This window comes from Aethalodelphis obliquidens, unplaced genomic scaffold (assembly GCF_003676395.1).
Source record: "Aethalodelphis obliquidens isolate GAN/ISIS:26980383/991018 unplaced genomic scaffold, ASM367639v1 scaffold41, whole genome shotgun sequence".
Taxonomy (NCBI): domain Eukaryota; kingdom Metazoa; phylum Chordata; class Mammalia; order Artiodactyla; family Delphinidae; genus Aethalodelphis; species Aethalodelphis obliquidens.
This window is the reverse complement of record NW_020837985.1, coordinates 2,421,831-2,434,310: the sequence shown is the minus strand read 5'-3', so window position 1 is coordinate 2,434,310 and position 12,480 is coordinate 2,421,831. Positions and strand designations below refer to the sequence as shown.

The following is a 12,480-nucleotide window of genomic DNA, read 5'->3' as shown; positions in this document are numbered from 1 at the left end:
GGCCTTGCTAAGTATACAAACAAACGCAACTGATCTATTTTTAAAAAGTAAAAGACCAGCAATCATTTTCACGATTTTACAGATAACTAGAGTTCTAGCTTTCAAGCATAATCTTTTCTTTTCAGCTTATTTAGCATCACAGCCCCACTTCCAAAATATTTCATTTTTCCTAATTAAATTTATCTTATCCCTCAAGGTAATCCAGGTTTCCTTCTCAGAGCAGCCAAAAACATTTTCTTTAAAATCCTGCATTCAAGAAGAAAATTTTAACTGAATGTGTCACTAGTCACTAGATAATACATATATAAAATGTACCAATTATACCTCACAAACTGAACATAACATTTTACAACAGCAAAAAAATACAAAACTGCTTTCTGAGTTGATGATGTTAATATCTGGTTATCTACAAATTGAGAATTAATACAATAAGACTGATAAACCTCTCCTTCAAGTCGCCATGAGGAAGGATGAAATGGCAGCAGAGTGAGCTTCCCAGTGAGTCTTTACCTGAGGGGTGCAGCTGCTGACAGGCCGGATTTCATTGGTGAGAGGAGCCATGGAAACAAGCAGTGTGTAATTTTTGTTTAGAACTCTGCTGCAAGTTGCAGGGTCCAACCCAAGAAGGCTTTCACAGCGCAAGAGATCCAGAGGAAAACCTGAATTATGATCAACCACATACATAGAATGAAAGACTGACAATGTGGAAAAAAAGAGTCTAAGATGAAACACTGATACCTGCCTTGAGATTTAAATTTTTTTAATAAGGTAGAATATCTCTATTAAAAAGCACTTTAGGGCTTCCCTGGTGGCGCAGTGGTTGAGAGTCCGCCTGACGATGCAGGGGACGCGGGTTCATGCCCCGGTCCGGGAGGATCCCACATGCCGTGGAGCGGCTGGGCCCGTGGGCCATGGCTGCTGAGCCTGCGTGTCCGGAGCCTGTGCTCCGCGACGGGAGAGGCCGCAGCAGTGAGAGGCCCGCGTACCGGGAAAAAATTTTAAAAAAATAAAATAAATAAAAATAAATAAATAAAGCACTTTATTTCCTAGGAGACCAATAAGACTCTTTAAGACTTAAAGCTGAAAGTCTTTATTCTACTGGTGTTTCTTCAGGCTAACCTTATACTTTAAAAATATGTTTGCTTTATCTTACTTCCTCTCCATCATGGCAGTGGCATCTTATGAAAGCCTAAGTGCCATGGGAAAGCTGTATCCTTCCCTCCCCCAATTTTCAATCTCCATAAAAACTTTGCAGCCAAGTTCTGAATTGACCAGAAGGGCAAGAATTCCTCATTTAGAAACATGTGCCAAAACTGTAGTCCATAAAGCAGGAACTCACTTAGCATGCAACTGATTTTAAGTGTTCCCATTCTTAATCCTTCTGGAAAATACCAATCCTACTGCTCTCTAAAAAGATAAAGGGAATTTGGAGGGTCTGTCTGCGTCTGGCCTCTCACAGATAAACAAGGGGAGTGCCTGTGATCTTAACTAAGTTATATGAGAAAGGGTGGGTCCTTGCAGTAAGCCCTTTTCTGAAACACAAAAGAGTTAGAAGCTTCAGGTAAAACTCAACATTGTCAATGCCAAGTATAGAAAATATTTAATGAATACTAGGATATGGAAGGAAGTCTAAAGAGTTGATGGTGGTTAAAACAAAGTTTTTACAACTGTGATTGCTTTTCTACAGATGAGGTTTAATTTCTAAACATTTCATAGTACTAGACTGACAAATTACAAACAGTGGCTTTAAGGTCTCACTTGTACTGATCCTAGGGAAAAGAGATCTTTTTTAAAGACAAAGATACCTGGAAAAAAAAATTATGCTTATAAATAATGAAAAAAAGTTAGACCACACATTGTTTCTGTTTTTTAAGCAGTGCCTCATGCTGTCTAAAACCAAAAGATTACTAAGAAACTAGTCTTTTTCACACATATCAGAGGTTTGTTTCTATGACAGTATCAGAAGACTTTTTGCTTTACAGTGAATACCAAGTACTACATGATACACTCAAACTACAAATTACTAGTGACGTAAAAAAAAATTCTTGCTACTCAAAACAAGATGCTTAAACACCAATACTATAGAATTTCTTGTTTAAAAAGGAGTAAGTTATCACTCCTGGCACCTACAGAAAGTTACCTTTCTCAACATGGAGAATATTAAGCCCTAATGCCCTAAAAAGTTATTCTTTATCTGGAATGAATGACCTTCTTTTCTATGAATCTAGAATGGTACTAGTTATACGCCATTATAAGAAAAATTGAGAAACAGTCACTTAAATCATCTTCTGTGTTCTGTGGTTCTAATGAGGAGCCCCAGTTAAGAAAGGCTGGTTAAAAGAATGAAACTTCATAAACAATTGCCCATTTGGTCTCATGGGGAGGGAGGAGTTAATCACATTTTAACTTTGGAGCCATATCAATTATTCTAAGCTCCAGAAATAGTCAACTATTAAACATACCTTAAAGGTTAGAATTATACTTTACTTTCACACAGGATAGGTTTAGGTTTACCATTTAACTTAGTTGATGATACACAGACTATTCATGGTGAAAAACAAAGTTTAGCCCAACCTATTAAACAACAAATTGTTGATGAATAAATCAATAAAAACCTTAGTGTTCAAGAGAAGATGATGTAAGGAACAGAGCAAAGGAAAAAAATTCAAGAGACATGGATTCAAGTCCCAGCTCTTCCATTTACTAACTATATGGGTTTTAATGACTAAATGGGCAGGAGATTTAACCAAGATAAGCTTCAATTTCTTTACCTATAAATTGAGTTACCCCTGGCTGGTCACTAGCACTAATATTCTTGCACTCTATGACTGGCAGTAAAAGATGGCTATAACAGAATAGTTCAAATATTCTAACCCATTATCTCGATAAGTCACTAAAAAGTCCCAGAAATTCCAGGATTTGTACATCCAGAGACATATTTAAGACTGTGCCACTCACTGTTAGGTCACAAGATCTAATATTTGGTAACCAAAAAATGGTTACTATCAACAAATGCTTATCAATAAGTGCTTCAGACTCTTGGTGTTTGGTGATTTAATATTCTCAGTTTCAACTGTTTATGAATAACCTCAGAAAGAGCTCCAGCATGGAAGCATTTGTAATACTGCTAAAGCACAACTCTGAACCAAACACCCCAAGGCTGAAGAAGTGAGTCACTAGGTACTAAGTGTGTCTAACCTCACTCAGCTAAACTACCCAGCATCTTTGTCCTGTCCTCTGCAACAACTCTTGTAAAGTGGCAAGTGATTCTGCCCTAAATTTTTTTAGTTGAGCTGAAAAGAAAGCCAGATGCTGATGAAAGCAGTAGAATGAAAATGGATATGACTAAGAAAATGATGGCTCTTGGCGAGAAAATAGAACTTTTAGGTAAATGAAAGAATAAGTGAAATTAAATGTGATACTGGTGCTAAGAATTCAGTGTCCCAAAATGCAACTCCTGTGAATGTCCGAAGACTTCACAATGTAATTACATTCACAGTGTAATGCTCTTACACTGGTGCCCAAGCTGTTGCATCTTTTTAAAAACACACACTCCTGGGCGCCATTCCACAATTTAGGAGCTAATACCATCAGTTCAACTAAAGTTCGGGAACCCCTTTCCACCACGAAACTGAGAGAGCACACCAGGGCAAGAGCCACCTTAGAGTTCATCAATAGATTAAAACTGCTTCCATTTCTTTCTTTAACTCTTTGAAATGAGGTTATCTGTTCCCTTTTTTATTCTTCAAAGTAAAATACTTTAGTAACTATTACAGCAGCATTTGAATAGGAAGACCCTGTTTATTATCTTTATATAACGAATCTTTCATTCTTGATATTTCATGCTTCCTAAATAAATTTTGGCATTTGTCCATCTCTCAAAACAAATGCCTATTCTATATCCCATCAGCTACTTAAACAAATTAACACTCCAACTCTTTTTGTAGGTAACTAAACAAATTTAGATACTACAAAAAGTCAGTGGCACATAAAAGAGGAGAAACAGTAAAACAAGGTAAGGAACAGCTGACGAGTAAAGAAATTCAAAGAACAAGCCAACAGTTATAAATTCAATGTGCTATCTACACAAAATGTTTTAAATAAGTGATGATTAAATAAGTGAGCATGACCTGTTTAACTTCTTAGAAAGAAGTTCCACAGGATCATGTCTTCAAAATCAAGTATTTTTATCATACCATAATTGGGTTGGTCTGGCTGTGCAGTTTGTGCAACTAGATCTTTATTATGACGCAGAAACAATATTGTGTTTCTCAGAGTGAGTGCATGATCAAAGTATCTCTGTGCTTCTCCTTCACCAGTGCTCTGAACCTAAACCAAGAGAAAACAAATTTTGCAACAAAAACCACTCTCATGCCATTCATTCTAGTATATAACCATACAGTAGAGATATTAAGATATTTAAAATCAGTAAATCAAAAATTTGCCCAGGCGATTTTGAAACAAATATTAACCCCAATCGTGGTTGGGCTTCCATGTGACTATACCTTTGAAGATGACAGAAATTACCCCAGCAAGTAAAACCAACAACTTCAGCAACGAAGTAATGCTGAATTGTACCATTATACGTTGTATGTTCCATATATGATTCAAATAAGGTGCTTTAAAAACTCCAAGATGTATATATTCTGTTTCATCCAGAAAAGTACTCCAATCCATGGTCACCAATTATGCCATTATCTTATCACCCTGTTCACAACTTTGCAAGGAACAATGGCATACGTGATTCAACACAGCTGTTCAACACTGCTGAACATACAGCTTAAAATCACTCAACAAGGATTCACTGAGTCCCTATTATGTGCTATGACCTCTCTAGGATGTAAGGAGAGAGTGGCGGACAAAACTCCTGCCTTCACTGGGTTTACATGTATGCTCTTCTGACACTGAGTCAGTCACCTGTTTAATATGTAAAAACATACACATTCCAGAAACAACACAAAAAACAGAAGGAAAGGTCTACAGGGGGAAATAACGAAATTAGATTTGCATGAAATTAATAAGATCAACTGATTAATCAAGATGAAGCTTAAAAAAATAGCTAAGAAACTATTTTTAAAAACTAAACTTCAGGGCTTCCCTGGTGGCGCAGTGGTTGAGAGTCCGCCTGCCGATGTAGGGGACACAGGTACGTGCCCCGGTCCGGGATGATCCCACATGCCGCGGAGCGGCTAGGCCCGTGAGCCATGGCCACTGGGCCTGCGCGTCCGGAGCCTGTGCTCCACAACGGGAGAGGCCACAACAGTGAGAGGCCTGCGTACCGCAAAAACAAACAAACAAAAAAACTAAACTAAACTTCAGACTAAAGGGCTTTCCCAAGAATGACTATGTGGTAAAAAAGAATACAGATATATAAAGTGTAAAAGGGATCTTCCAATTTGCTATACATGATAAAACACTAGTTGAGGTGAGAAAAATAAAAATCAGGAAAACACGTTAAAATGTGCTAAATATAAAAAATTTACTGGCAAAAGATGATACACAATAAGATATAGGGTTAAACAAGATATTAAAAGTATTGAGGAAATAATAAAAATATGAAGATAAAAGATAAAGAGACAAATTAATAACAAGGATTATCTCGGGCACTAAAAAAGTAAAAATCCTATGGAGAAGGGGGAGTGGAAAAAAATGTTATGGTAAGTCTCTTTTCTGAGATGTAAAGGAAGTACAAAATCATAAAAAATTCTCTAAACATACATGAGTTCACCACTAAAGCACAAAAGTTACCAAAATTATTAGTCAAAGAATAGATTAGGCACACAAACTGCTTGCATAAAGAAGTGCAGAGAGCAGAATAAAATATCCAGGGAATGAAAAACACCAAAAGGGCAATCAAGATTTAGAGCTAAGGAAAACTAGGTTGTATTCATGAGGAAAAAGACGGTTAAGAACAAATATGGCTGAAGTCTTCAAGATGCTAAAAGCGGTAGTGAGAGTGGACATAAACACGATACCCAGGGACACTGTTCCAGATTTAAGATAAGTGGAACAAAAACTTCAAATAAAATTGCTTAAGAGTAGATCTTAGAGTCATACTGAAAAAAAAAGTTAAAGGCTACTTTAGAAAAGTGCAATTTAAAAAATTACACATAGACTTAAGATTTCTTCATTATATCAAATTATGCTAACAGCTTAGATGAGGTAGACAAATCACTGTTTTTAAATCACAAAATTCATTCATCCGCTCAATATGTTTAAGCCTAAATGCCTGCCATGGTATTACAGTGCGATGAGGTAGCAGTGAACAAGAATATACGAAAAATCTACATAATCAATAACTGATGTTTTATCAAGCAAGAGAAGATTGCAAATGCCTTGACATCTCATAATAAGCTATCTAGATTTACCTTTTCTAGTTCTATAAGAAAGCTGTCCAGAGACTCATCTGAGAGTTTGCCAACTTCGAACATTGTGACTGCATGGCTTTTCAAGTTCTGCAATAAAGAAACAAAACTAAAATGTACCTTATTTGAGCCTATTATTAATAAGTTGTAGTTTTCCCTTAGATTTATATTACGCTTTCCAATACATTTAAACTTAAGGGTGGGTGAGGAGCTGATTTTTCTAATAACAAAAGTAGCCCTCACTAAAAAGTTCCGACATTCCTCTAAGGAATATAAGACAAAGGCAGCTGCATTTTCCGGAAAAAATCTAGTACTTAAAAAAAGATATAAAAGCACTGAATTATTTTATATCTAATCTTTATTTTAAACATTTTCGTATTTAAACAAGAATCTGACTTACTGGTGAAAGGTTTCCCATCATTAAAAAGGCAGTAAGAGTTGAGTCAAACAGGAATGCAATACGCTTTGTATATCCTGTAGACAAACTCAAACTGCTTATACTGGCTGTGTCTGTTGGGGGAAAAAAATCATAGTTTAAAAATCAAGTAAGTGAAAACTGTTCTTTGCTTATCATTTGGAATGAGAAAGTATTTCATTTCAGCTTCATTTAATAATCAGAAAGTACATAATATAGGTAACACTGTAGTCACAAGAGGTCCCAATCCTACCTATCTCCAACAGAGATAAAAAAAGTTAAAGTTCAAAAAAAAAATTTTTTTTAAAGGCACTCACTTCTGTAGTAAATTTTTTGAAAACCAGTAATAAACCAAGACTTGATCACTGTCAGATCAATAAGACCACCTAGCCTAACCTCTACAGACAAGTCACCTGGCTCAGGTAACAGAGCTACTTAGGGTAGGAGCAGAAGCCCATGTTGTGTGCCCCTCTCCCCTCCCAACACAAAACCACGTGCAGCCCGCTTGTCCACTATGCTTTGCCTCCCTCTGTGCTTAGCCCAAGCAATGGCCTTCCTGCACTCGTCAGCTGGCACGCTCTTATTCATTCTCAACCCAAAAATCATCTTCTCCATGAAGGCTCCTAAACCTCTCTAGGCAGAAAGAGGGCTCTTCCTCTTTGCGCTCCACAAGCACCATAATGCTTCTCACACTGTGGTGGTTTTTATGGTTATACTCTCCAGACTTAGTTTTTGGAAGGAAACTACCATATTCTTGTCAATTTTATACGCCTAAGATCTACCACAAGGTCCAACATATGGGTAAGTACTCAAAGACTACTTTTGAATGACTGAAATCCAGAACAAACCACAAAATAATTGTAAGCCTGGAGAGTTTGCTTTATGAGTGTATGTGCAGACACATGGCTTATCTACAGACAGACTCAAACTGAGTTACTGCTAACCTGGATCTTCTTGACTATTTGTATCAGTGTCAGTAGCCGATGAAGCTTCTTGTACAGGACTCCTACTTTCCCCGCCATCCCATGATAGAAGCATCTTTTGTGGATCTAAAGTACTCCTATTAATGAAGAATACATTCACTTTTTAAAAATCATAGAAATGATCATATATAAAAACAGCTACTGAAGTCAGTACTTAAATTATGAACATCCACCTAAATCCACTCTTACATTCAAGCCCCAAATTGAGACACAGTCCCAAAATACTCTGCACACACAGAAAAGGTTCTTAACTAAACCCATGGATAGGCTTCAGGAAATCTGGGAATGTTTAAAAATTATATGTAAAATATTGTATGAGCTTTTCTCTGGGGAAAGCATTTTAGTTTTCATCAAATTCTAAAAAAGATTACCACACACACAAGATTAACCACCACTAATATATATATATGGTTCACCTCACTTGACAGGTTGAATAAGTAAAATTTTTGTATGTAAAGCAATGCTTTTTTCAAAAAGAAACTCTCCTACTAAATAAATGAGTTACTTTAATCTGTTTACGGATGGAACATTCTTCCATGATGAATGAAGTTGATCCAAATTTATTACTTGTCCCTTCTTATGGGCAAACCCCAATCGGCAGTACATTGACACAGCATTCTGAAAGGAATATAAAGGAAATGAACATCTGAAATAAACTAGACTTCAGAATGTTTGTAGAGAAAAAACTATTACGGACTATGCTTACAGTGAGCCTCAAACATTTTCATCCCATAACTAGAAGAAAAAATTTTCAGTAGGCCTAGTCTTCCACTAAAGTCTTCACATATGTAGGAGAGGGAATGCTCCCAACTGTCTGGCCTGGGCCTCCCTAGATCCACCCCCAAAGAAGCGGAAGTTGTTGCTTATCTGACTTCATTACAAAATACTGTGACTTCACTACAAGACACTGCTACAAGACACTACAAGACACTACAAGACACAAGTCAGGCTGCTTTCTGGTGGGCACAGACCTGTGAGTACAGCTTTCACTCCCTGGGATGGAATACTGGTTCAGGTTTCTTATTTTGCTCTTCTCTATCTTTGTAAGCACCCCAACTGTGCACACTTCCTCTGACAGCTAATAAGAATCTCACTGCTTCTGTTTCTCAGTATCAAGACAAAAATCTATAATCCATTCAGTATTCCTATCACAAGTGAAGAGAGTATAAAAATTACATACCTTAACCAGGGATAGGTCTATCTCAAGAACATTTGCAAGCTGGAAAATAAAATTTTAAAAATATTTTACATTCTAAGAATCATAAGCATATTACACAGTTGTAATAGACCATTTGACCATAATCAGAAAAATTTAAATTATTAATAACTGAGTCTGAATAAATTTTGTAATCAGAATTTTTTTCGTTCCATATCTCTAAGACACTTAGGGGAGTACAAATCCAGGCAGTGACCATAACAACTGAATTACTTAGCCTGTAATTTCGTCTCATTCAAAATAAAAAAAATTTCCAGATCAGTCAATTGTCTACAATGCTTTTATTATAAAGTCATATAAAGTTATTTAACCCATTCTTAAGCTATTAACTAAAAAAATTTTAATATATATATATGCAGGAAGTAACTTAAGAATAGTGAACTTAAGTATATTAATGGTCCAAGATCTAACCATGGGTGGACTTTGAAAATATTTTAATTATATCATTAAATAATTTTATCTACTTTACACAAACTTATTTTATAATCTTGAGGTTAAGTTCTTTCATAAGATGCTATCATACTTACCTCTGCAACATTAGTATGCTCATCTATTGAAACAAATATCTTATAGAGTAGAGTTTCAAAATAATCACCTTGCACTCGATTCATTACAAAACCTTCAAGAGGAGGAACTAAAATAAACAAAATAGACTTTTCTCAGTGACATAACTTTATAAAACAAGAAAGTTTAATTCAAACATCTAATTGAAAGAGACCTCCAACTTAGGGACTGAATCCAGCTTTTGATTCATTTTACCAACTCCATAGCAAGTTTTCCTAAACTCCCAAAGTAAGGTCATATGCAATGCTGTCTACACAGAGTGGACTCTTATGGCAGAGCATAAATCCTACAAAGAGTAATTTCATCCCCATGGACCTCTCAGCGTTACTGAGGCAGAGAAGTGCTAGAGGCATGGACTTGGTAGAACGGCAGGGGTGCCGGTGCTGCTCCAGAATGGGGAAGCCCGCCAAGGGTGTGTTTCTGATGCGTCTAGGGCAGCAGGTGGCTGGTCTAAAGCAGAGAAGCAAGAACTGCAAGTCATCATGCTATCCAAAACCAGGTGGACAGAAGGTACTGGCTCTCTGCCCTCCACATCATCCCTGCTCCATCCTGAGAAAAGGGGAAATTCATCTGCGTGACTGCCACATTTATCACTGGTGTAATTTGCTCTTTGGGGCTTTCTATTCTGTAACCTCCTTGATGGGAAGAGGGTCAAGACCTTCCACACAAGAGGCTGCCCGATCGATGCTCCCCACCTATTTATTCATACTCACTTCTCTCCATCTCTTTGGTCCAGATGCTCTAACCCACTTTACTAGAGTGCTCTGCCTGGCCAACAATAAAGAGGCACTATGCTTTCCTTTGCCATTCTCCCCTGTGGGCACACTTCCCCTGAAAACATCGTGGGAAGAAGGCGTGTGCCTAGGCCATAGCAGGATTTGGGTGTCCTTGTGTCCTCTAACCCTAACACCACCTAACTGCACCCAAAACCTAAATTATTCCCAACAGAGAGATATAAGACAAAATTCAAGTGGTCAAAAAGAAGGCACTGTGAAGAACCACAATGTATACATCAGGATAGGCTCTCTACTTCACAGCTCTGGCTCATGTCATTTTTTGATTTAGTGCTACCCATATTTCCAATCATCCAAGGACTGTTAAGGATCAAAGGTTTCTTTTTAGAAATATTTTAGTAATCCCATTTTTTATATAATTAATTCTTTTCCTACACTCTCAGCTGTGTGAATACGAAGTGTAAATGTTTACTGAACGCTTACTAAGTGCCAGACTATACTACTAGCTACTTTATATATACAATTCCATTTAATCCTCTTAATGTTAAGAGTTGTTCAAAACTATACCCTATCTTAGAGATGAAGAAACAAGGCAATGGGCTTCCCTGGTGGCGCAGTGGTTGAGAGTCCGCCTGCCGATGCAAGGGACATGGGTTCGTGCCCCCGTCCGGGAAGATCCCACATGCCGCAGAGCGGCTGGGCCCGTGAGCCATGGCCGCTAAGCCTGTGCGTCCGGAGCCTGTGCTCCGCAACGGGAGAGGCCACAACAGTGAGAGGCCTGCGTACCGCAAAAAAAAAAAAAAAAAAGAAAAAAGAAACAAGGCACTAAAAGGTTAGAAATACACAATTTACATCTAGGCAAAAAGAATGAGGCAACTCTACATAAAGAGATATGGAATAGTAGCAACGTATAATTAAAAAAGCAAAGTATGAGCTGGATACACCACCTGCGTAAGAATAAAACCACACCAAAAAAAAAAAAAAAAAAGAATAAAACCACACAAAAAAGGATATATACATATATGCCTATGTGCATAGTATGTTTTTGGAAGAATATACAGGAAACTTAGTGGCGGCTGAGAGAGGAACTGACTGGTTAGGGACAGGCATGGGAAGCAGACTTTTTATACTTTTTATACTCTTCTGTAAATTTAGTATTTTATAATCATAATTACTGCCTACTCAAAAAATACATTAACAAAAATAAAAATAAAGAAAATACCTGGAAATAGCAAAAAAAGTTATAGAAAAAAAAAAGACAAGGAAGGCCTGGCCATAAACACATGGTAACACAAATAAAAAATAGAGGTCAGGACACACTAGACTATGATAACCTGATAGGAGGAAGTAGTGCTGTGAAAAGCCCCCAACACTCATTGTTAACAGTAAGGTCCCTGGGGTTTTGTGACACTTCATATTTGATTACACAATATCTTAGAATGGTAAAATATATCACAAACAAGAATAATACCTAAAAGATATGATGGAAAACACACTTATAATACATAACCTTAATATAACAAGTGCTTCTATAAATTGGTCAGAAATCTAATCTAGAGGAAAAAAAGCCAAGGATGTGTCCAAGAATGTTAACCACATCACCACTGAGGCAAATAAATAAATAAATAAAATAAAAAAGAATAAAATATTTAAAAAAGGAAATGATCTAAACAACCAGCATAGGGAAATGGTTTACTAAATTGAAATATACAAGGGTCTTAATATTGATTTAACTTGGGGAGGTGGGTGAAGAGGAAGGGAGGAAGAGATAAAGATAAAAAAGATGGTAGTGACATGAAAATATAAGACACAGATATGTCAGGTAAAAATGAAGAACAAGGACTTCCCTAGTGGTTCAGTGGTTAAGAATCCACCTGCCAATGCAGGGGACACAGGTTCAAGCCCTGGTCCGGGAAGATCCCACATGTTGCAGAGCAACTAAGCCCATGCGCCACAACTACTGAGCCTGTGCTCTAGAGCCCGTGAGCCACAACTACTGAGCCCGTGTGCTACAACTACTGAAGCCCGCGTGCCTAGAGCCCGTGCTCCACAACGAGAAGCCACCACAATGAGAAGCCCGCACACCGCAACCAAGAGTAGCCCCTGCTCGCCGCAACTAGAGAAAGCCCACGCGCAGCAACGAAGACCCAACGCAGCCATAAATAAATAAACAAATAAATAAATAATATAAAATGAAGAACAT

The 12,480-nt window shown here is 37.3% G+C and overlaps 1 protein-coding gene across 7 annotated transcripts in view; it reads right to left on the bottom strand.

Moving 5' to 3' along the window:
- Positions 1-12,480, bottom strand: part of FAM91A1 (family with sequence similarity 91 member A1) — a 45,855-nt gene that overhangs the window by 19,870 nt on the left and 13,505 nt on the right. For all 7 annotated transcript variants that reach the window (XR_003438350.1, XM_027132388.1, XM_027132386.1 and 4 more), the window contains 8 exons: positions 9,507-9,613; positions 8,944-8,982; positions 8,269-8,381; positions 7,725-7,840; positions 6,766-6,875; positions 6,369-6,455; positions 4,197-4,329; positions 511-659 (listed from right to left, as the gene is read on the bottom strand). Coding sequence is in view for 6 of the 7 variants with exons in the window: in XM_027132388.1 (XP_026988189.1) it covers positions 511-659; positions 4,197-4,329; positions 6,369-6,455; positions 6,766-6,875; positions 7,725-7,840; positions 8,269-8,381; positions 8,944-8,982; positions 9,507-9,613 (854 nt within the window). In the remaining variant the exon portion in view is untranslated. The remainder of the gene's footprint in view (positions 1-510; positions 660-4,196; positions 4,330-6,368; positions 6,456-6,765; positions 6,876-7,724; positions 7,841-8,268; positions 8,382-8,943; positions 8,983-9,506; positions 9,614-12,480) is intronic.